Source organism: Cygnus olor, chromosome 10, assembly GCF_009769625.2.
Source record: "Cygnus olor isolate bCygOlo1 chromosome 10, bCygOlo1.pri.v2, whole genome shotgun sequence".
NCBI classification, from domain to species: domain Eukaryota; kingdom Metazoa; phylum Chordata; class Aves; order Anseriformes; family Anatidae; genus Cygnus; species Cygnus olor.
The window spans coordinates 3,725,212-3,751,253 of NC_049178.1; the positions used below are offsets into that span (position 1 = coordinate 3,725,212).

At 39.7% G+C, this 26,042-nt stretch overlaps 1 protein-coding gene across 15 annotated transcripts in view; it reads left to right on the forward strand.

The window, feature by feature from the left end:
• Positions 1 to 26,042, forward strand: part of IQSEC1 (IQ motif and Sec7 domain ArfGEF 1) — a 341,869-nt gene that overhangs the window by 150,818 nt on the left and 165,009 nt on the right. For 9 of the 15 annotated variants that reach the window (XM_040569093.1, XM_040569094.1, XM_040569096.1 and 6 more), the window contains one exon: positions 6,627 to 6,713. The exons of the other annotated variants lie outside the window; for them this stretch is intronic. In XM_040569093.1, the coding sequence (XP_040425027.1) occupies positions 6,627 to 6,713 (87 nt within the window). The remainder of the gene's footprint in view (positions 1 to 6,626; positions 6,714 to 26,042) is intronic. 15 annotated transcript variants of the gene reach the window in all.

Consider the following 26,042-nt stretch of genomic DNA (forward strand, 5'->3'; position numbering starts at 1 on the left):
TTTTTTAGAACAGCAGCGATGTCAAACTACTAGGATCAGCAAAGCGTTGCTTTTTCAGATGCTGCACTGAGTAGAGCATATGTCATTGTACCATTGTTTCAAGTAATAAGATTTTCATTGCTGTAAATTTCTTATGGTGTATCTGTTTAATTTCATTCTTTCCACATTACTATTCTTCCTTTTCCATGAGCATCAAATCCAATATGTATAGGCGCCACTATTTAGATGTGGTTTTACTATGATTAACACTCTGTGAAATCATAAATGTGGCTGTATTCTCTAATGTGACTTGCAGTTTCTTGAGAAATTCTGGGACCTAGTTTAATGAAGTAAGAAATGTAGAAAAGATGCAGTGAATCTATCAATTTTCTGATTTAATTTAAAATGTTTATTTCCTTCTATCCTATGCAGCTTTGTCTCTGCTCTGTTTTATTTCAGGTTTTGAACTGTATATTTTTTCTACAAATTCAAAAACTGAATAGTAAGCAAAAACAATACAAGTACACTGTATTTGTACTGTAAATTTCTGTACATCACCCTTCAGAATAGATATTTTGCATTACGACTTAATCAAGAGGGAAATAATGATCCTAATTATCTGTCTACATATTAACAATCTTAATTAAATTCACCCTAGTTACAGTTAACCCACTACTGGAGACTGCCTACAAACTGTGTGTTGGCCACGATGTAAAAGAATCATCTTTTGGCTATTTATATAGGCTAATACTTCATTTTCACAAAACCAAAAAGTTTATAATAATTATTGTTTATGTAATGTTAATAGGCATTGTGCTATAGGATGGGGCAAAAATAACAGATGCATGTATTGTTTAGTATGTTGTGATGATACTGGTCTTGTTCTCCCAAGAGGAGATGATTATTTTAAAGCCCTTTTGATGGAGGAGAGGTCAGTGAAAGCCTACCTTATTTTATTTTATTATTAAAATCCATCTATGGACACCTAAATTGGAAATACATAAAGGGTAGTATTTTTCCAAACACGAATCTATCAGTTTGCATTTGTATTGTAACATGTACAAATGCTGATTTGTTCATTATCATCATTGTGATGATGACTGAATTTTATTTATTATTGAACAAAATTCAGTGGTCTGTACTCTAGCCTGTATGTGCTTAATTAGGTTACATGACCACTGGGTGGTGAGGGGGGAGATGGAGGGAAGGAGGGAGATGCCAACGTTGCAGGTCTAGAACATGTGGTTGTGCTACTCTGTGATGTCTGGGTGTTTTTTCTATTTGTCCTCTGAGTCAGGCTGTTCTGACAGGTAATTTGATTGATGTTTACTGGACATGATGTGTCTTGTTACCTTCCTGTGTTGCAGTGCCCAAGCTGTGTGCAGAAAGCTATCGTGTTGGAAGGAAATGATAGGAATAACATTCTGGAAAATATATTAGTTGTAATCTTTTATAGTGTGTGAAGATCTTTGCCATATAAGCTCAAAGGCCTTTTTTACATATGCGACTGTAACAGCAATAATAGCATTTAATTTCTTGTAGTTGCTTTTCAATAAATTATGTATAAGACTGCAATTAATAAGAACACTGTAAAAAAGCATAGTATTTTCCATGGGCCACCACTGTCTCTCCTTGACATACTTGACCACAAATTGCTGGACATAAAATAGGACAAATTAAATAAAAAAAATTGTCAGTGCTACTTCATAAGCCAAAATCATAATGTCCTGTGTGTTTGGGCTGAAAATCTGAGGAGTAAGAGGAATACCTCTGATGTCAGAACAGTAGGAATTTGTCCTTGTGAATGTAAATGGGTCATCTGCTAGGTCACATCTTAGTGGATGTGTCTGCAGACAGCTACAGTCAAACTTAGGTTGAAGAGTTTGTGTGAGTTGCCGTATAAAGCTATCTGCCATTTTATCTGCTGTGATGAATTTCTGAATTGTCTCGTGGGTGCAGTTAATGCATTGAAAGCCTTTCTTGTGTGATTAACCACATTCATTATAAAAATTTTATCTGGAGTCAATATAAGCCTGTATTACTGTGATTTTTATTGTTGGCCACCTTTATGGAAGTCAGTTTGTTTTTATTTCAAATTTTATTAGTCTCTAAATAAATGATTAGATTTATTAAATAAGAACAGGACAGACTTTTCTTGTTTTTACCTCTGGTCTTTTCTAATCTCAGCTGTAGCCATAGCTCTGGATTGAGACGAGAAAGAAAACTATCAACTTGTACAATAGTGTTATTCTTCATCGGGTTAAAATACGATTAAAATGCAAGTATTCATTTTAGTAGCTTGCAGGCATGAATCCAGTCAAATGAATCCAGTCAAATAAATCACTCTAAGCTACCTCAGATGCCAATGAAGTGAATGGGCTTATATAGCAGATGAACTCGTCTACCACTTGTGCTGTTTACAAGTCGGTTTGACAACGGATCTTTGTCCCCTAGCACCAGGTATACAGACTGACTTGGGCAGTTTCAGGAGGCTGTTCTGGTGCACATTTTTGGTAGCACTTGTACTTACTCACTAGAACGCAGTACCTGATGGAACATGAACCAGAAGAAAAGGGAAAATACTGGCAGATGGAGGCGACAGATTGTTGCTTCGTACGAAGAAGAGGAACAGTGTATGTAGTAAGAGGGCTACAGAAAAATGTGGTTGTTAAGGTGAACTGACGTACCTGCTGGTCCCATCAGCAGCGTTACAAAGACATCATTTCTTCTGATGCAGGCCTGTGCTAATACAGCTTTCCTAAGTACCCATGAGACAACAGTCTCTTCTGTCTGAAAGCTGGTAATCTTGTTAGGAAGAAGTTCTAAGAAAGTAATGGTTTAATAATTCCATCAAACCACTGACAGATTTATATAAAATTAAAATTAAACTAAAATTAAACACTGGCAGCATAAAAAGGGTTGGATATCACATCCTGCACTAAGCACCACATGCCGTTCAGTTTGGAGGACAAGCCTTGTGCAGGCTCTCGGCATTTCACTGGGTGGATGCGCTGCTCGCCACGACGGGTCGCACAGCGGCACTGCCCTGTTCCCAGAAGCGGGACAGCTAGCAGCCTGCTAAGGGCACGTTTGGGAAATAGATAGGGAATAGCCCGTTAAAGCAGAAGTAATTAGAAGTTAATAGCTGGGTTCCCAGGTTGTTTTAAAACCAGTATTGAGACATGTCTACTGAGTTTAGAAGGCTTGTTGGTGATTGTAGGAGAAAATGAGCGAATGTTGGCTTGTGGTTGTAGCTTTAAGTGATAATCTAGTTCTTCTTATTTGTACTTCTAAGCAAGACTCTAGTCCCAAAATAATAAAAACAAAGGGCTTTTTTGTTCTGCTGATGAATACAAAAATAATGTTAAAATGAGTGGTTTCTAAGGGCAAATATGGGAATTTATATAGAAGGTAAAGGAACAGTGAAGCCTACTTTGGGTCTGCATACTAATGTTGCAGCTTAGACTTGCTTAATGCTGGCCTCCCAAGGGAGATGTGATTTCGAGGTTTTATCATAGAATTTATTTTGGGTTTAGTTCTGTTTTTACTGTATTAGTAGTCTGTTCTCAAAAGAATTTAAAAATATAAATAAATAAAAATTTATCAAGTGATTACCTGTCCATGAGTACCTGGGGGGAGCTGGAAAAAACTTTGCCTGGAGGTGGGAAATTACCACAACATCCCGTGGAAGCTTTGCCGTGCTTTAGAAGCTGAATTTCCCAGAAGCAGCATTCATCAATTTTAGTCATTTGTCTTGTGTCAGTTCTGAAGTATCTGAGTATCTGTTTTAATGTGAAGTACCATTGTCTCAAGATGCAAAACCTAAACAGGGCCAAGTATGACACTGTAAGCAGAGGAGGTGACTGCTGCTCCTAATTTAAATATATTTCTTACGATGTCTTTAGGTGTTATGACTTAAATCCTTAAATCAATTCTATTTTGAGTGCAAACTTGTGTTGAAGGCCGATTGAAATATCTATCTTACAAGTTGTTTTATTGTTTTTTTGTTTTGTTTTGTTTTTTTAAAGTAACTTTAATCTTGAACTTTTCCTGATATAATTCAGAGGAGAAAATAAATGGAAGTATTGCTTTAGCGTTCAACTAATGTACAAAATGCCACGTACTGATCTTAAATTGTGCCAGTAGAAGGTGGATTTGCTTTGGGTAAAATCAGTTTGCTGACGGGGCTGTAAGCCTGAGCATCATCTGTTACCAGGCTGATTGGGCATCAGTCAGTGGGACCTGGAGGAACCAAAACACTTGGTCAAGATATCCCTGGATTTTAAAGTTTGGAGCAGAGTCCAAACCTCATGTCTGCTGCTGTAACTAGTTGGATAAAGAGCCTGGTGTCTCTGAGCAGCAAGGGGCTGAAATGTAGCTTTGCACATTGAGCATATGTCTTTAACATCTGGAATGTTCTTGCTGAACCCAGCAATATGTGGTAACATAATTACAAGTCTGCAGTTGAACAGTTCGTCATCTATTTTGCCTGTTCCATACCTGCGCCTGTAAGACAGTCGAGTGCCAGTGTAGTTGCTACCTGACAGACCTTTAGTGCTTCTTATTTGCTATCAAGGTGACTGGACTTTTGCATTTCTTCTGCACCTTCGAAAAGAAACTCAAAGCAGTTGGGCTCCTAACCAGTCTTGTGCAATAGGTGAGTATTAACCGTAACTGCAGAGGAGGAGGCTGAAACTGCAGAGAGGACTTGTGTTGTTTTGGTATTTTTGGAACATGGGAAGGCCAGAGGAGGACACACTTCTGGAACCTTGTGGGCAGAAGCTTTTGGGGATAGCCAGGAGCAAACTCTGTTCAAAATATTTTGTTGTGCACAAGTAAATCCAGGGAGATTCATTGATACGTTTACTGGTTTATTCTCTGAAGAAGAAAATGCTATTAATGAGAATAGAAAAACTTGTATAGGAGAAAAAGGGTGGGAGTAAGGGAGGCCTGGGACACCGTCATGCTGATCTCCTTTTGCTTCTACTGGCAAACTTAGGTATTCACAAAGCAGGACGCAGCGATTTCATCAGTGTGATCCCTTTCCCTACCCAATGTGAGACTTTGTCATGCAATGTACACTTATAACGTACTACCCTGGTTCTGTCAGTTGTGTGGAGCAGCTTGTGTGAATATCATGTTTCTCTTGTCAGAAAATACTGCTTTTATCATGGTCCGTCATGTTTTTGGTAACATTATCCATCTTCCTATAGAATCATTCTGGTCTTCTTTCTAAGGGGCCCAAAGGTGTCACCACTCTGTTTGCTCTGGGAGGCATTAGCAGGGTATGGCCCATGATGGCAATCTGCCTGATGACTGAATTGGGTTGTGATTGGCTTTCCAAAAGCTCAGGTACGTTGTAGGTGTTACCATCAGTTGACATCTTTAAACAGAAAATCCGACTCATCTTGGCTGTGCAGTTGCTGACACACTGTTGGCAACAGAAATCAGAACAGGTTGACCTTGTGGGGTTCCTTTTTTTTTTTTTTTTGAGGATTAGCAACCAACGCATTTCTCAAAAGGGCCGACATTTTTTGCATAACCACTCTGTTTGGTCCTATGAGAGAGTGACCTCATAGGATTTGCTTTAAGCCTCAGGGATCCAAAAGAATCAAAATCAATCTCTTGAATCATTTGTCAAGATGCCAAGCAAAAATGTGCGTGTGTACATACATACACAGTCTATTAAATAGTCAGCTTGGATTCTTTTCAGTTATATGAGTATTTTCAGTTTAATGGCTATTTCTTCCATGTGTACACACTGCAAGATTAGGAAATATTGGTCTAAATTTTATGATTTCTTAGAGGAATTATATGTTTTAGGAAATTTGGTTAGGTGGTTTTTATCATGGTTGCCTTATTGTGCTAAATCTTCTTCAACGTTTCTGGGCAAAAACATCAAATCTGCTAAGTGTACTCTGTGTTGCTTAAAGATGGTCTAAGCTTTACTTCAGATGCAGTACCTCACTGTTTTGCAACTCTTGTGTGTTTTTAACAATACAAACATTATCTGGACTGCAGGATATCTTTTTGTGTTGTAAAACTTTTTTTTTTCCTCATGTTTTAAACAAATGACGTCAATTAAATTCGTATTGCACATTTCAGAATATTGTTTAAAATTTGGGTGAAGCTTAGATTCTTTCAAATTTGTAAGTGGCATATTGCAGCCTGTGTATAATTACTGGGCCTGAAGAAAGCTTATGTCCTTACTCATCCCATTGTGCCTCCTCATGTTTAAGCACTGTGTTTGAAATGCCATTAACAAAGAAACAGCATGACTGGTGCAGAGTAACATCCAAGTCTGAAGTTCCATTTCCATAGGAATTTTAACCCTCAGTGTTTATCTTTTGCCTCTGTTCCACACAGCAAGGCAAAAACAAAGTCTTAAATTGGCATTTTATTTTTATGTTGCGACAGAACTTTGATTCTTCATTGCAAGAGTTCATCACTGTCATTTTTGATGTGTACATTAAACTAGGGGAGTATTTCCCTCCTAATTTCCTGGGATTCAGAATTGACAGCTGCATTTCAAATTTCATTCAAACTTATCAAGAGTTTCAAATATACCTACCAGCACCTGCTTTTCCCTAAAAAGCCCCTTTCTAAACACTTGGTGTTTTGACTTTGTGTTTTTCCTTGTGTCGTAGGTCTTTAAATACTCTGCACCAGTTTTGCTGTCCAGCTCCATTGTACCATACCCAGCTAGCTGTCCCTGCCACACACTCAGAGTACAGGTAAGAGTAGATATGGTCCACACACTTTATATTTTTGAAGAGACATCTAATGTTATGATTTGACAAAAGAAAAGGAATAGCAGTTTAAGGTAAATTTAAAAAAAAAAGAGGAAGAAAAAAGAATTGAGTATTAGGAAAACATATCAAACTAATTTTTAACATCTCAGGATAGTTATATTTGCTTCTCTCAGGCACTATTGAATGATACAGTAAAATGGCTTTTGTGTGCTTTAAGAGGCACATCCCCCTAGATGCTTCAAAAGGTAGGAAGAAGCTAATTGTAGGTTTAGTTCTCACATAACTAACGTATCAAGGCATGGAAATTTTCACATAGGTTATGTAGAATATTGTTCTTATGAGCAACGATTTTTTCTTCTCCCACCCCCCAAGTATTTCATGACAGAATAGCCATGTATGTAGTGCTCTCAGGGTCAAAGGCATACACCTGGAAAAGGCCCCAGCATTGCTTTTTGATTTGAATGGAAGTAAGGGGTTTTTTAACTATAAATGCTGAGCAGAGGCTGCCCTACATATATCAGAAATACACGGTTTCCAGTCAGTAATGCTTTATTTAACATAGATCTCTTTACTGACTATGTGTTTTCCAAGTTCTCTTTGATTACATGTGGACAGCAGTAATTACACATCTTAATACAAATCATTGTCAGTGCCAGAGTGTTTTAGTCATCTTACAGGAGCATCAAAGGACAGGTAACCAAAGTTACTAGAAATGTGAGAAGTGTTAAATTGTGCATACATGTCATGAAAAAAAATGCCTTTAACTTTTACTTTTTGCTATTAGTGATTAACTTAGTGATAATTGCCAGCTCATGAATACTATTAGTATCAAAAAATTTAAGTCTGGTGCTGAAAAATCAGCTCACTTTGCACTGGTAATAAGGAAACACAAAACCGAACACTGAATCCTAAATCTGTAAATGCATAAGCACACTTCTGATTTTAATCTTTCATGTCTTAGTTATATCTAACCATGCATGCTTGGATCCATCCCTTTGTTTTACACTGGAACATCAGTTTGTATGATTTTTTTCCTCTCATCAGAGCTCTTAGTTTTATTTGGTGGTAGCGAATCCGTAGTTCAGTTGTAAAACAACTTCAACTTGAAGTATTCCTTCAGTGAGGAGCAAGACCTCAACGTTAGGTTGATTGTTGACCTCAACATTAGGAGCAAGACCTCCCTAGATTATAATGCCTTAATTTTAAGGGTTTGTTAGAGACATTCCTATAGAGATGTTGATGGGAAAACCAGTTTCTTGAATGTTTTGATATCTTGCTCCATGTAGGTTATTATTCGTATCTGTAATATATCTTCTGGAATTAAAAACTTAGAGCAGTTTAAATTAAAATTTAACCATTTTATTATGAGTGATGAAATAGGGGAGGGCAGGGATTGGATATGGCCTTGTTCTTCTCTTAGCCCTTTTCCCCCACCCCAACACACAAGTTGCCTGGGTGTAAGATGATTTTTTTGCCAGGGGTGATATAGTTGGGAGTGTGTGACAGGGGCAACCAGCTGCAATACAGGGCTGTATTAGCAACAGCACAGCCAGCAGGCAAGAGGCATTTCTTCTCCTCTGTCAGCACTTGTGAAACATCATCCCTGGTATGTCTAATAAGGCATCAGGATACTGGTGCAAGTCCAGCAGAGGGCCACCAAAGTTGCTGGGGGCTGGAGCATGTGACAAGCGAGGAGAGGCTGGGAGATCGGGGGCTGCTCCGTGTGGAGAAGAGGAGGTTCAGGGCTGTTGCAGTCGTTATCTCCGTAACGGGAGAGCGTGGAGAAGGTGCAGCCAGCTCTTCTGGGAGGTGCACAAGGGCAGCGCGAGAGGCAGTGGATGCAGATTGCAGGAAGACAGATTCCAGTTAGACACAAGGGGAAGCAAGGGATGAATTTCACTGTGAGGGTGGTCAAACTTCGGTATGGGGTCAGACACGGAGATGGCGTCTCTGTCTCCACCGATACTCAGACAGCTGGACGCAGTCCTGAGCAACATTGTGTAGCTGGCCCTGCTTTGAGCAGGGGACTGCACCAGACACTTCACAAGTCCCTTCGAAGATGAATTATCCTGTGATCCTAAAGCATTCCTCCTTTTGGAAAGGAAAAAAAGAGCTGGAAGTTTGTTCTCTGCTGGACTGTTGAATTTAGTTTCATGTTCTCAGTGATGTGAATGCTGTCCCAGCTGGCATCCTACACACACGTGGTGGTGTGTTAGAGTCAGGCTGTTATAGTCTTCCTATCAACAGCTCGATTTTTGAAGCTGTTGTATCCAAACTGGTAGCTGCAACCTGACGTCACTGTATCTGTAATACCTGCCGAGTACAAATTACGCACATTTTTGTAAAAGCCCTGAATACAGTAATCCTCTTGCTGTGCATGAAAATCAGCTACTATAATGCTAGCACAATTAGACTCTTAATTTCCACATATATTTAATAGTATTAAATTTAGCTTTTGGTCTTCCCATTTATCAATTTATAAATAGAAACAATTGAAGACAATGCAGACAGAAATGGGTGCTTCATTCTAACTTCAGATCTGAGGCTTTATTTAGAAAATACACAGAGGGATTAATTTTGTAGCCCTGAATTAAAAATTAAATTTGCTCTGAAAGAAGCAATTAATGAATGCACTACAGTGAAATCTGGAGCATCTCTGATTTGCTGTTAGCTAATTGCTGGATGTTTTATTCACTCCAGCAGTTTTATTTCTAGTCTAGATGATCTTTGGCATCTGTTTTGAATTGTTAATAGGGAAATAATGCATTTTTAATAACCGCAGCTATTGCAGTAATCCCTTGCTTGATCATTTCACAATGTTCAAAATAGATAGAAATAAAATGAGTTATCTTACATTCTCCTATTGTAAGAAAAATCATGGGAAGCCTAAGCACATAACGTACTTTGAGCTAGTTATTTATGTTTGTATTCCAGTTAGCCCATATGCCACCTGTGTTTGTTCCTTTTGATTTATTCTTGTTTAGAACTTGGAAAAAAAAATAACAGTAATGTCTGTTGCTTGGCTTCCTTAACTCCCTTTCTATTCCTGCCTCCCAGTGCCTTAAAAATAACGTACCCTCGTTCAAAGCTGCAGACTCCATGAGGTGCTCTGTCTTCGTTAGTGATGCTCTGAATCCAGGTGTTACGTCTGGTGTGAAGGGCAAAGTAAAGGAGATGGTGTCTGGGACCAGAGAGGCTTCAAAAAGGTCCTGGATCTCTGCAGTCTTAGTTGTACTTCGGCTGCTGAGCCTCCTGCCTGGTATGGCCCAGCTTATCTCGGTGGCCTTGCAGCTAGAGTATGTGCAGAGCAAAGCCCAGAGTTACAACAGTATTCAGAGAAAGCAAATTTAATCGTATCTGTTTGTCATTCAAAGAAAAATCTGGTCCCACATTTTCCAAGCACATTTTCTGTGTAACAAAGTTTAGTTAGAAGTTCAGCCTATCTGTGCAGGTGCCAGGTATCTTACACTAATAACACGCGCTCACTTTTGTGCACCTCCTAGATGTCAGCTTGGAGTCTAGCCCTTGAACTTCCTGGTTACTCGGCTGTTTACATATCTCCTCAACATGTAGGTTGTATTTACAGGGTGAAGGCAGATCGGTAGCCAACCCTTTTCAGAAAGCTTCCTGCTCTGCTGAAATTGGGGTGAGGGAGTGGGCAGGTTGGTTTCGTTGGTGTTAGTGCCTTACAGCCCCAATATCACTGTAGCTGTCAGCTCCTCAGGCTTTTGTGATGAGTGTTGCTGTAGCAATAGCCCTAGACAGGCAGATACAATGAGGTGCTCATGCTTGGGAGTGTCAAGTTTTACTTGTATCTGTATTCTTTAAATACATCTGCGATAGGCGGGAATATGCAACTACAACTGCAGCCAGATTTGCTTACCACTATGGATCTTTTGATCTGATGTGTTTATTCATAATTCTGTGATTTCCTTGTTCTGCTTTGCATGAAATGTTGGCTGTCACTCATTCCTTTCTCCATCCATTTTACCTTACATCTTTCTAATATTTAATTAGATGCCCTTATCATGTCCAAAGGCCATTTGCAAATCTTGAAGCTAGAGATTTTTCTTTTCTTTTTTTTTCCCCAGTGATACCTGTGAAAGCAAAAAGATAATGCAAAGGATGTTATAGTACCAAAGAAATCCCATCATTTTCTTGCAGTCTCTACCTGCTTAATGTTTAATCAGCACCTCTGGGAGGTAAAACCATTATTCTGAAAATTCTGTGCTTATGTGAAATTTTAATGTGGAATCTTTGTTTCACCAGGTAATGTTAGCGTACGTGCAACAAACCACTGTATCGAAGATGATAGGAGGAGTAATTGTGCTATTTCTTTTTTCCTGAGCCAGTGGTAGGCATCGTAGCTGTTTTGTTACCCAAACTGGCTAACGCAGAAGCTTAACGTACAATGATGTCTAGCTGGCAGATGCTTCTCTGTTGAATAGAGTGGTTTAGTTTTTCTGCTTTTTCAAGAGCACTGTGGGAATTCTTGCACACTAGGCACAGTCAGGGAAAACTGGGAACTCTTTGCTTGGATTCCTGAAATTGAAAAATACCAGTTTTTCAGATAAATGTGGTTCTTTTCAGCTCTGTTTACTTTTTCCATGGGTGAGCACTATACTGTTTGCCAGGCTTAGACAAATAGCAAATATTTCTCACATAGCATCTATAAATATATCCCACACTACAGAGCAGACACCTCAGTCCTGGGGTAGTTTCCCAGTCAATGATTAGTCGCAGGTAAAACTGTAGCTGCAGGAGCTATGCTTCACATCCTTTCTACTGTTGATATGACTGTTTATTGACGTTTTTTACAAAAAAGAAAAAAAATAGAAATCTTATTTCTAACTGAATAACAATTGCCTAGCTATATAACTTAGCATATAAGCACTTTCTTCTTTACAATATGCAGGGATTTAAAAGCTTGGCTATATATATATATATATATATATATATATATAATTATTTTTTTCACATTAAGCAAAGGAATGAAAGTAAGATATCTCAGATCAGCCAGCATCTTGCTTTAGGTTATCCTGGTTTTCAAGATGAACAAAGAAAAACAGATCCAAACACTGTCCAAATCTCATACTCTGTGCTAAGTCAGTATGAGAGGTTCAGATGATTAGATAAGGCATCTGTGTTCAAACCCTATGGCAAAAGAAAGCTGGCAAAATTATAGTAATACTTGTAATTTTCCACTTGACGCCTGTGTGATCTAGTGATGTAAAAAGAGTGAATTGTGTTCATACACGGCAAACTGTTTGAAAACAACCAGGAGTTGGCAGAATATCATTAAATTTACTATTTGGTTTTGGATTTTCTTGCCTTTTCTTCCTTCGTTGTGTTTCTTTCCATCCTCCTCCTTTAGCTTGTTATTTAGTTTAAAGGAAATGATCACTCGTGGTTGTGTTACTGGTAAAGAAGTGACCTCGTACAAGCTTCCTGCTAAGCCGGCATCCCCTCCTCCACCTGCCATAAAGCACGTTATAGCATTACAGATGTAGGTATTCCAAACTGCTGCTTTAATAGCCTTTGTGCCTTCTGGTTTGTAGCACCATTCATGATGCTGGCAACTCTGCATGGAAACAGAGTTCTTTCGACTTGAAAAGAAGGGGGGTGAAGGGTCAAGTGCAGCTCTATCAATCATCAGTACTTCTGTGTGTAAATCACCAGCAGATTGGGAATGCATCTATTCTGCATTTTCAGTGAACTATGGGCAGTGAAAATCCCGGAATGTTTCTCTTTAATATGTTAAAAACAAAGACCCCATGGCCACAGTAGGCTGGGTATGTATATGACTACTTAATTTCATTTTTCATATGGGAAAAAAAATTTGCCCTTTTGAAACAGCTTTTGCCTGAGAGTTTAGCTGTCAAGCATTAGCCTGTGCTCATTTGGTTGTTAGTTGTTGCCTTGAAAGTCTGGTCTCTGACACTAAAGGGGTTACCAGTTGGTACTTACAAGCAAGTTGCACTGTTTGTGAATTTAAAAACAAACAAAAAACAATTTGATCTTCATTTTCCTAATGCTGTTCCCTATGATTCTGTTCCTCTGTCTTTTTTCTTTCTTGCCCCCTCTCTTCCTTGGCAGGGAAGATAATGTTCTGCACCAGTTCTGCTGTCCACCTTCGGGGTCTAGTAGTCCATCTTCAAGATAACAGAGAAGCTCGGGGTCGCTAAGTGTGCAGTCAGTGCTACATCTGTATAATCCATCTCTCCTCTCTAACTGGTGTGTATGGGACTGACATTTGCATGGATGCCATAGGATTCTTGTTCATATCAAGTCTAAGTTACTCAGAATGGCACAGCCGTAAATTTTTATCATCAGTGCTTAGTAATCTTTTCTCCATGCTTTTCTACAGCTCTCTTCCTTGTGTCCAGTATTTGAAACACTTGCAAACTGTAAACAATACATAAAATGCACTATTTATTTTGAAGTAAAATAAACAGTACCATAAGTCTTTAAGTGTACTGTGCGTTTTATTACTGTATGTGGTCATGTGGCATGAAGGGCACAAACTAATAGGATTTCTTCTCCCCCAGGTGTTCAGAAGATAGGAGGGGGGCGAGCTGTTTCTTGTAATGTCATCTGTATTAGGATGGTTTTTCTGCTTACAGTCCTAAAAGTTTGCTTCAAGTCTGGGAAAACATCAACATGACATTTTGTGAACGTTACTATACAGAGATTATCAGAACTATTGTTTCCTTGCTTTTTGATTATTCTGAAGAACCAGCATGTTTATGTCGTTACAGCAGGTACTCTGCCTGTGAATGATTACATTTCTTAGCTTCTTTGGGATCTGTCTTCTAATTTTGTTTGCCTGTGTTTGTCAAAGTCTAATGTTAAGCATTAGAAAAAGTACAAGATCATTATTTATGTGCTTCTGGTATCTAATTGATGAAAATATTTTTTCTCTAAGCTGTGCACAAAATTGTCATCAAAGAAACGAACTTGTAATTGAATGGCCCTGTAACTCCAGCCAGATAAATGTGAACGCGCCTGTGTGTGTCTAAGAAGAGAGTCCAAGTTACCATTACCCAAAAGGCACTTTGTTGATTACACCTTTCCAGACACATCTTATGGCTCTAGAATAACTGGAGGATTTATATTGGTTGGATCTTCCAAACTTGAACATGCCAAGCAGGTATACCAGGAAACAGATTTTCTGTAAAGTGGCATTCAGTAGCCTGAAGCTAGCAAGGAAGAAAAACTTGGGTGGGTGGAAGGCTGTTGGGCTCCTAAGCCTGTTGTTGCTATCATAAGTTAAAATTTTACTCCAAACTACCTGGAGCAGACATGGTTGGGTGAAGGGTGAAAAGCTGTAGGGAGGTGGGTTGATTTTTGGATAGTTATATGTAGCTCTGAGGATTGGATAAAAGGAGAATCATCAGAATCAAGAAGGGAAGAACTGCAAAGGTAGCATAAGGATCATTCTCATCCTGTATAATGTGCTTTTTTAATGACTCTGAAGGTATCCATAGTAAAAAACAAAAACAACAAAAACAAACAAGAAAAAAACCTGTTTGCTTTTCCGTTAGATTTGATCCTAGAGTTTCTTAGCACTGCTCCAATATTATGCTTCTTGTTAAATGTTTTCTTGTAGCTGCCTAAGGTGTGATCCTGAAGTGTCTGAAGCCTAAGGAAGAGTTTGCTTGCAGAAGGCTCATCTGCCTTCATGATTTTACAACAGTTTGCCTACGTCCCCTGTTCTGACAGTGCAGAGTGAACAATATTTGGCTTTTTCCAGCATTTGATGTTGAATGCACCCTAGTTTCACGTGTGTCTCTATCTCTTGCTATTAGATGATAAACATGAAGTACTTTCATTCACACTATAAAATGTGCAAATTATGTATGCAGAAATAATGTCGTAGATTACTGCAGTATAATATGTCATTGGAAGTGTTCTGATGTTTATTGGGCAGGGTAAAACACTCAGATGTCTGAATGTTGCTGATTTTTTTTGCCTTTTACTGCTATAATTAAGATTTTCTCAGAGTTGCTACCCAGAGATAGCAACAGTAGGAATTTCTGATATTTTGACTTGCTTATCTCCCTCCCAAATGTAAACAGTGATTAACTCTCTACTTGGTGTACTGAACAGAAGCACTGTAATTATTCTCTTCTATAGGGTAGGATTTGTCCCATCTTCTAATAAGTATCTTTTCTATATTTGTATAAAGGAAAACAAAGAAGAAAGACTACTGTTAAATATGAAAATTAAAGCCACCAGCTCTTGGTGCCAGCCCTTTTGCCTTGAATATGATTATAGTTAATGATGGCTCTCCAGCGAAAATGAAGTAAAAGACTGATCAGTATTATTAGCTGTAACAGGATGCTATCATTGGCTCTTTTCTATCTGGTAGTTTTCCAGTTAAGGGAAGATAATATCAGTATAAGTTGCTAGCATTTGAAACAATTGTTGGTACCCATAGCGTCTTCAAATCACGGCATTTACTCTACGTGCAGCAAATCGAGAAGCTGACCTTCTCTCATGCAGTGAAAGTCAGAAATGCACAAGTAAACATTTTTCTATTTAAATAAATCATGGCTGGCTAAATAAATCATGCTGTGAATTTTAGGATTTAGCACTGGAACCTGGAAGGAATTCTTTAGTTTCCCTGAGTTTAGAGTAGGTGACCTACATGCTGCACATCATTATGAAACAGAGAAAGGCAGCAGTGGAAAAATTTCCATTTCCTCCTGATTCCTAGATGATTTTGCAGCTGCTTTTGTGAATAATGAAGACTGTCTTGTGCATTCTAGTATGGGAGGTGGAGGAGAAATCACATTTTTCATGTTTTTATAGACCAAATTGTTTCATGCACCACCTTGAAGGTCATGAATGCTGCTGCTTTGGAGGAGTTCAGTTAGGAAATTTCTCCTTCAGCACTTTCAGGCACTTGCACCTATTAGGATCAGGATTTCTTGGTTTTCTTCTGCAGTGTGGATTTCTCCCTTGCAAGCATACTCAATTCTTATATTAGGCGGTTTCACCTAAAATAGGTGGGTAAGACCAGTTATTGCAGAGCAGCTACTGGCTTGCTGTTACTTTCTGCACATGCATCACTTCCTCTCTCTAACTATGGCTGTGGGAAGGCGTTCCAGCAGCTCAGAGCAGTTTGTGCACTTTGTGTTTGAATGGCGTGGATTTTTATGCACCACTAGATGGAGCAGAGAACAGCTCAGCTGTGATAAATTGAAGACTCATCTCCCAAAGTAGGATTAAAAATAACTCTAACTAGCTGAAGCAAAATATTTTAAAACATGAGGAGAAGAAATAATCCCCTGGAAAATGTTGTAGAGTGTAGATCTTAACCATGACTCAAATCAAGCTTTTAAAAATTTCCTTTAGCCATTGCACCAGCTCCAATTTCAAGTAACTCAGGATTCACAATGAATTAGTATCATAGATAGTTTATGGCTATGGAAGCTCCTTAGCCATAAACCTCCCTGAGCCCAGGAAAGAAGTATAACCTGCTGTTCAGAATGAAGCAGCATTAAAATAGCATTTAAGGTGACTCACTGCGGTCTTTGTCAAGGGGCAGTGACTTGGCTTAGTCCTTTCTGCAACCTCCTCATTTGTAATTGTGAAAGGGTGACGTTCCCTTTACATAATATTGATTTGCCAAACTGACCATTTTGATCTGCAGCACTAAATCCTTTTCCACCATGAACACTGAACCCAGCAGAGAATTTTCAGTAAAAAAAAAAATAATAATAAATAAAATAAAATAAAGGCATAACCAAAAATATCTACATAAACATCTGAAGGTATTTTTGTGTTGGTGGCAGGATTGTGAATATTATGAAAATTTCTGGTTTTTACAAAAATTGAACAGTTCCTGAAATGGTGGCTAGAGGGAGCTCCAACGCAATCTGTTTCGGAGCTTTCTCAGCAAGTAAATCACTATAGACATGGCCTATTTTATTACTTGAACCTGTAGATAAAAACAACGGTGGAAGCCATCAATATTGATTTATATTTACTTTTAAATGCTATTAACACTGGGGATGGAGGAGTATTTGATCACATGGAATTACAAATAGGATATATATGTCAGCATGCCTTACAGTCAATTTTGTTTACATATTTTATGGTTATTACCATATATATGTGGAGCCTGCTTGTGTAACGTGGTCCATCTTTCCCTTTCTCAAGCTGTAGTGCAGGGTTAGTTCCAGGGAAAGGTGCGTGTGTGTAACTGTAAATGTATGGGGTAGGATGAAAGATCCGGCTGTCCTACTGTCAGATGTCTGTCACATAGCAAGGAGTATATGACCAGGGCAAGTGTACAGTGATACTTCTCCTAGGCTTCAGTGCATTTTGGCAAGAAACTAATCAAGCTGTCAAATAGGTTTTCAAATGAAAAAGAATTGATAATTACTATTTTTTAAAAATGGCATGAAAATTTCAAAACTACTAGAGGGAGATTTCTATTGTCAAGGCAACAGAAATTCTAGCTTAATTGTTCTACCTCTACCCAATTAATTATAACAATTCAGTTCAGGGTACCACACTTATAATTACAGGACGTTTGGCTTTTTCTCTTCTACATGCAGGTATGTTTCACATTTTCTTTAACTTCACAAAATGTGCACAGCAATTGCTCAGATCTGGGTGGGGGAATTTGTAAGCCAGCGCAGCTGCACAGAAGGTCTGAGTCATCTGTAACAGTAACGGCTTTGTGACTCAGCTGAAAGTGAGTTGATTTGTGTGATTTTGTGACCCCAGCTTGCTGAAGGACACGTTTTTGGCCTTCCTTTGTGAACAGGGTTGTGGCACTGGGCAGGAGTATCTGAACGTGCCTGGCAGCGAGCGTGGTGCTCGCAGGGGCTGGTTCCTGGCTGTGGTTGGGGTATTACGTGCTCTGGTGAGCTGGCAAAAATGGATAGATAAAGATAAGACACAGTTTAATTGAATCAATCCACAAGGAGAATCAACATCTAAGGAATTCAGTAAGTTTTTTGTGTGGCCAGATTTTTTTGGACCAAATTCAGGCTCCTGTTCTCGACTACTAGGTGATGCAGTTCTGCTGCCATCCGGTTTCCACCCTGTAATGTACAGAACTGTCTTCATTTACTGGTCCTTAAAAGAGACTTTGGAGATCTTCTAGGGGGGTTGAGAAGGATGTCCCCAGGGAAAGGATTTTGTTGGGTTTCGGTGTGTTTTGTTTGTTTTTGGGGGTGATGGTTTTGTTTTTTCACAGAAGGATGACATTATAGGGCTGGAAGGAAAGAGTGTACAGCTAATAAATTTTGGTTTGCCTACTGAGCAAAGATTTGGGTACTCATTAAAGACTGATTAGGTTAAATATAGATGCTAAGAAAGGTAGGAGGTTTCAAAGATCCTGAGTAGCATGGCTTCCTCTGTTTTGCTCGGCTAAAATCTTTAGCTGCAATTACTGTGTTGCCTTGGTCGTTGCTGTAAAATATGGGTGTTGCTGTTTCCTTTTAGAGATTTTCTGTATTTGCTGAACGAGCTGGGTAGCTGAAGTTGCAGATACCAAAAGACTGTTTCTTCCAAGTGTTATGTTTATTTTCCATATTCAAGTGAAAAATTGTACATGGGATATGGGGTTTCATGAAAAATCTATTTTCGAGTGTTTCAAGCAAGTGCTTTTGTTTCAACACCCATTAGAGTTCTTTGTTTTTCTTTTTTGATGTTAATTGTATGCTCTTTGGCCTTTAGTGATTTTAGCTTATGCATTCATAGAGCAAATGCATAAAATCCACCCAATTTGTGACCTGTTATTGTAAGTATTTTTCCTAAAGAAAATATGTTACGCTTCATTCACCGTTGAATTTTTTCTAGCCCGTCACTGGGAGCATGGCACACCTGAAAATTGGATAGCATTGAAATCTATCTTGCTCTCTTCCTCAATTAAATTCATCTTTATGGAGAATTCAATTAGTTGTAATTGATATTTCATGACAAGACTTTGCCAGAGGCTGGTGTAGTACAACTAATTAATCTTTGTCAGGTGATGTTACTTAAATAATTTTATTTTGTAATCCTACAAGCTGTATTATTAATCAGGTGACAAGTATTCTGACACCGGAGAGAATGGGTGACTAGCCCCCTGCTCAATCTCCTAGATGTAGCAGATGTTTCTGACAAACAAGTTTGTTTGCTTGTTGGCCACGAGGTGTCTGGTGAAAGCAATTTCATTCGGCTTTGTCCTTTGTTAGTGGGTGAGCCCTCAGCTGTGCCTGCTGCTCTCAGCCAGCCTTGGGAGCCGCATCTCTAGGATTCAGCGTTAAATTGAGGCGCTCTCCACATGCGTTCAGCTCTCACGAAGCCCAGAGACATACCTTCTGCTTTATAATCATTCTTCATTATTGTCAGTTCCATTTTCTTTTCAATTTTGTGGAGTTAGATGAAAATATACTTAATTCGGTGCTGCCAGTACGTACTGGGTTCCAGGTAAGATGTGAGCAGTAGTAGTTCTTTCCACAAACTGCTTGCTTAGATTACTTCAGTGCTTCAAGGCAAGAAAATAGGCAGTGCTTTTTGAAATAAAACTGAAAATAATTGAGTAATATACACTGTCAACTCATTTCACATTTTTCATGAAAGACTTGAGGATGATCAAAGAGCCATTGATTGATGCAAAGGCTTAGGTGTGTAAGCGGAGCAGCAGGAAGCCTGGCGCTTTAATACAGATGAGGCTTTGTGAATCCTAAGCTTTGCTTTCATGTTTCATTAGGCACTTGTCTCAGCTACAAAACTTGGTCCATCTCTAGAATGTCCATGGGCAGCTTAGCTGTGAACAAGAAAGCTTGGGAGGTAATTTCCATTAGTCCCCATGTAGCACGCCTCCTCTGTCACCCCTTTGGTTACAAATGGAGCTGCAGAGGCTGGCAGTGAAGTGGTGGTCGCTCTAGCCAGGCGTGCAAGCGTAAACGCCAGATGCATGTTTCCACCAGTCATTTGTTTCATCTAATTCCCTAGTGCTGAAAAAGCAAGTGCTGTAATAGTGTTTGGGTAATACATATGAAAATGAAGAACAGGGAAGATTCATTTAAAGCCTTCTCTTTTCAGGTACCGTGCCATTTTTTCCCCATGTTCTTTGTGTGTTGAGAGCTTTTTCAAAGCAATTTCACAGTGCCGTGCGTGTCTGTATCCATACAGCAGTTGTAACTGCATGTAGGTAGCAGTTTCCCAAGTATGATTGTCCTCCAAATATGCACAGCTGCATCCAGTTGGCAGCCAGAATTTTTGGCCCTCTCAGATGCATCTGGCATTGCACAGTCTGATTTCTTGGTTTACATTGAAACTGTTCTAGTTCCCACGGGTGGTACAAAGGCACCCCGAGCAGATCCACTGTAAATACCATGTGGAACTTAGGCTGAATATGGCAATCTCCTTGAACTCTGAAGTTGTGTAAAGTGTGTAGTCATCGTGCTGTGGTTTCATTTGGCTCCTTTTATTATGAAAAGCCAGGGTAGTGAAAATTATTATTACAATAAATTCAATTTATTTTATTTACCAGATTTTATAGTATGAAATATAGAATCTGGTGCTTTTACACTCTGGCACTTGTGTAACTTCCTAAAGCTAGGCGTCCACACTGCTAACCCTTCTTTTTGTTTTGCCACCGACATGCTGACATAGCTCCAGTTGTACTTGTTTTCAGATTGTGTAGTAGTCTGCTGGTTGCATGTTATTTAACTTACATTTGTAAGCCTTTTCTTCCAGAAAACGATGATTCTTTTTAAAAATATACGTAACTCCCTTTTCAATTCAGTAGGTTTCTAGCCATCAACAGCAGAATTACTAAAATGTTTACTGTTTATTTGTAATGATAAAAAGGTTGTTGTCCATATATAAAAGAATCATTATAACCTCTGACAGATGGATAAAGTAGTGCACTGCAATTTAAATTACTGAGTCTGCTGATATGGATTTCTCTGTCAATTTTCCTTTTCAGAAATTATTAAAAGGATAAAATAGATGCAGCTTTACTGAGTAGTAAGGAAACAGCACATTGATTGTAGGTCCTTGAATCCACTTAACAGCTTGTGTGATTCTGTTATATTTCCTGGGAAACAAAAGGTTCACGCACACTGATCCATAGTATCTTTTTTGTAATCTGCTGCTGCTTGTCAAATGCTTAGGTAATCAAGGGAAAAAATCACTGACATGCAGAAAAATGATCATTGATTGCAAGAGAATGTATTGAAGTAGGTTGAAAGTTGTATGAATTCTTAAACTGTAATATCGATGTTTGTGGACAGCTATAGGAACAAATAGCTTTGTCATGACGCACGATAAATTAGCTCCTGGCAGTGCAGACCGTGGCTCATGCTGCCTGCAGGTCTGTGCAAGGGAAGGAGGCTCCTCTGCAAGCCTTTTGTTTTCCTACGCGCATGTGAGCGGGTGCAGTGTGCGAACTACAGGGAGGTGCCTGCAGCACACGGCAGTACACAGGAAATACTTAAGCTGCAAGCTTCTCTCAGAGCACTCATTCGGAACCAGGGAATTAAAAGCTGCTGATGTGAGGTTGAAAAACAAATTCTTATTCTATGAACCAATATGAAAAGGGGAGTAAAGGCTGTCACCGCACCACTCCTGCGGTGTAGCAATGTACTGCTCCATGCCAATAGATCTTACACTTTGAACTGCCTGCAAACTAAAGTTCCTAAGTACACGTAAAGGAGATATAACCCAACAGAAGTGGTCTCTGTATTTTGAAGGATGAAGTCATAACTCTCGGCTCTCAGGCTATAATGTAATGGGGCCAATTTGATGTATTTATTTTCATACTTGAGTATTTTTTTTTTAACTGCACTGCATCACTTGTGCAGAGGTGTTACTAGCTGTTTAGGAGGACAGTAGTAACACTACAGCTTGCAACAGGAAACGTGATAGTCAAACATTTGTTTTAAAGTACACATCCATTTTACGTTTCCTCTACAGCCTTTGTTTCCTGCTATTTTCACTCATGCAATCTCAAATGCCTTGCAAGGATACTTGTAGAACTTAGACCTTTGTGGTACCTGCATGTGTACCAGTGTGAGGATGTGTCCAGAAAGTATCTGAAGCTTCTGTGTTTTTTTCCCTGTGATAACATTTTATTTATGCTGTGAGTAAGCAGTCATACAGAATGAATAGCAGTGAGCCTAACTTGGTTACTTTAATAACATAATTAACAGTAATTAAGAAGCCTTGCACATAATGTTAAAGCATTTTCAGTTTTATGACGTTCATAAGCATTGCTTTCTTTGCAGATAACGCAGAAACAAAAAGAGAAAGTTAGGTGCTTCTGACCACAGTAGACACAAATGAGAGCCTTTAATGTAGTATAAGTTTGTTCCACCATATTGCTGAACAAGATGTTTTCAAACATTTCAGTCTCAGATTACATTAGCATCCTGGACCTTTGCCTCACAGGGGATTAAACATAGATCTGGAAACTTTAATGTCTCAAATTGAACGATGCACAACTGGCTGCTGCTATCAGCAATGCACTATCTCTTCCTTCTTTGGAAGACCTCTATTCCCATGTTGCATGTATCAGTTGGTTTTGTTTTTATGGTTCTAAATTTAAGCTGCAAATGGTAGTGAAGCTTGTTAATAAACATCTGATCTTCATGCAACTCTGGGAATAAGTGTGATTCAAATGAGTTTGTTTCTAACAAACCCAAACCCACATCATTGTGATATGTTAATATGAAAGCAATTCCTCTGGCAAGATATCATCTTGAATAACAAGGCTGATTAGAAGCCCAATGGATATTATGCTCTTAACCATTTATTGTCAAGAGGGTGGCTCCGTGATAAAGATTTTGTTGTTATTTTCTCAGAATACAGGGCTAGGGGACTTGCAGCTCCTTTGGAAAACCTGGCTGAAGTCATCCCAAGTGGGGTCCCAAATACCAGGCATATGCAGTTGGTGAACTCAAACCCAAAAAGGCATAGGGGTGAAGAGACTTAACTGGCAGGGCCATTAACCTTCAGATACTATTGCAGGAGCAAATCTAGCTGGGGGGGAATCTTTCAAAATTACTTCTTCAAATACCATCTTTTGCTGTGCAATGTGTTACTACAAAATTCCAGTTAGAGCCTTTCTTGAAAAGGAAGCTTCCCCAAGTCACCCCATTCCTAGCCTTGCAGATTGCTCTGGGACTGCAGGCCCCAGTCTTGTCTGTAAGCACAAACTGGTTTATTCTATTTTTTTTGCCTCTACAGAAATTGACTTTTAACTTTGCACAGTCATCTCAAATTAACAGAGCTAGCTGAGCTTCTTAATCTATTTCCTCATGGCTTTTATGTTGACGTTGAGAAGGCTTCCTTTCCTAGATATTACTTTTCTTACAGATTTAAAATGTGTTTGAGATACCATGATTATACTTTGGTTTGGAAAACACATCATAATAATGAGTGTTTGGGTATGCTTCTGAAGGTTCTCTAAATTATGATAGAAACCTGTGATGCAAATGGGTGCATCCTGAAGGAGGAAAAATGGAAGGAAGCATATGTGTAGCTTTCACACAGTCCAGTTTAAATTCAGTTAAGTCTCTAGTATGTCAAGTAGAAAAGCTTGTTCAGAGTTTTCCTAAAGCTTTTTTTTTTTTTCCTTTTTTCCTCTTCTAATTCGTTTCTTTCTTTGGGACAAACCTTTTGGTCTCTCAGCCATGCGCTGTCTGGAAGTGACCCAACAAAAAACTTTTATCAGTCAGTTGGTTTTCTAAACAATCATTGTCTGCTTAGACTTGTAATCCAGCCTTAACTGTCAGAGACCTGGGAAAGCGAGCTGCCCTCTGAGCACAGGGAATGTGAGCTTCCCAGCCAGGAGCTGTGCAAAACCCCTGGACCCAGCAGAGCTCCACTCAGGAATGTGCTACGCCATTCAAGCCCCAAGTGAGGAAAGCTTTCTATTTCTAGGAGCAGCATTAAACATGTATTTAAGTACTTTCTCTTCTAAATGGTTCATTAAAATATCCAAAGCTCAATGTATGAGAACAGTACATTAGATGTGAGAATGTCAATGGTTTTATTTAACATTCTTAGTCCTTCTTCTGAATGCTACGTTTTCATAGGTAAATGGTACCAGTTATGTCAGTAAAACTATTAAATTGCATATACAAAAGAAAGATTTAATTGAACCATATTTTCTACTTGTGTAGGATTTTGTTCCAGTGACTAATATCAGTGGAGTGACTGTTAGCTCTGTCCTACTTAGCAGGCAATTATGCCAAAGCCTCTGGAGTTGGGTTGTTCTACTTTCGATCTGCGGTTCAGACATGCTATCATGAGACAGGTTTCTGAATGAAATCCAAATGGAAATGTAGTTACCAGAAGCGCTGCAGGTGTCCTGTTGGCTTCTGCCGTTGGTACATTCCCATTTGCAGACAGCACAATCTGCCCCAGGACTGAGTGATTCAGCAGTCACAGAATGGTTTGGGTTGGAAGGGACCCCAAACCCCACCCAGTCCCAACCCCTGCCATGGGCAAGGCCCCCTCCCACCAGCCCAGGCTGCCCCCAGCCCCATCCAGCCTGGCCTTGGGCACTGCCAGGGATGGGGCAGCCACAGCTCCTCTGGGCAGCCTGCGACAGGGCCTCACTGCCCTCACAGTGAAGAATTTCTTCCTAACACCTGATCTAAATCTCCTCTCTTGTAGTGTAAAGCCATTCCCCCTTGCCCTCTCAGAGCAGCAGGAGGAGGCAGTGGGTTGGAGCAGCTGGGCCTGGGCCCCCTCTCTGGTAGCGGTCTGAAGTGGGCGTGGGGTCAGGGCAGGCATTCGGTCAGACCAGTCCGCCTTCGGTTCTTGGAGGCCGCTCCAGTCCCATGTATTGCACTAATTAATGCAGGACATAGCTGTGTGTCTGATAAATGATGCACCATCCCGAAAAGACATTATGGCAGAGTTTCGAGCTATACATCCACCAGATTCCTTCTAATTTCTGGGAGGAAACTACTATCCTCATTAGTTTCTGATCCATGATATTCAAAGCAGAGCTTCCTGCAGCTTGTTCCTTCAGGGCCATTTGTTTGGCTGTGTAACAAAAGCGAATGCTGAACTGCAAGCCGCTGCTCCCTTTAGCTCAGGGCACGTTTGAGGGAATGCTTTCTCCCTCATGGTTTGACAGATCTCTGGGCAAAGGCAGGCTCTGCTAATGAAAGGGAAGCTGAGATGATGTGCTGAGCAGAAGCTAGAGGTGGGAAGGTAAAACTACAGCAAATGTTATTTCATTACTTTTTTTGGTTAAGCTCTGTGTTAAGTAACTTTGCAGGGCTGTAGGTCGCTGAGCTACTCGGGAGCAGGCTGAAGGTGAAAGAGCTGAGTGTACAGTGTTGAACTGCAGCATTGCAGAGAGATGCACGACCTGGTGCAGCGTGTGGTACTTCACATGTTTAATAAGGTGACTGTGGCTCACATTGCAGCTAAAGCATGTTGGTGGCAAGCTAGGTATCTGGGAGTCCTGTCAGTGCTCACCAAAGTGACTTTTATATCGTGTTCGCGAAATGCTGTCAGTTTTAATGAGGAAAAGTGAGCACAACATGATCGCATTGAAACTGGCATACAATTATCAAGTTGGCTACTGTGTGTGAGGTGCTTAATTATCTCATGGTAATTTTCCATACAAAAGTCCCCAACCCTTTGCCTTGTTACCCTCCCTGCTACGTGTGTTCCTACAGATATCTGTGGGGCTAAGGTGGAAAACAACTTACCTAGACTAAACTGATAGAAAATAAAAACCCAGGATATGAAGGGATGATTTTGTCAGTAGGTTGGTTGGTGACTAACGCAGTGGCTGGACTGTGGTTTCCAGTTTTGCTTCTGCAGGAGGGCGTTGTGCCGTGATCCTTTTGCTGCCTTCCTTCCGCTTTTTATGGTCAGCCACGTTGGCCTTCTGTACCAAAGGTAGCAGTGAGACTGGGACACCAAGTGTTCAGCAGTGCTAGGTTTCGGACTGTCCTCAAGCAGGGTAACTATCCCTATTTAATGAAGCTGTGTTTTGGAATACAAATGATTTGGTCCTCCTTTGTAACAGCATGTGAAGTATCACATCATCAGGCTGCAATCAGGTTTCCCTTTCTGCGGCAGCCTGCCAGTTTGTACAGAGAAACTGTGACAAGCAGCAATTAATCATTGAGCAATATATAGCAGTCTTAAATGTTTAATATGTTATTTTGTGTTCCTTTCCTCAGTGTTAGAAGGATGCAATACCATGCTGCTTCTAGCACCAAAGGTTTGGTAGAGCTCAGAACTGTCTTTTTCCCCCATACACACCATCTGAGCTGACGTTTGCAGACAGCATATCTTCGTACTGGGATACTCCAGATGAATTTCACT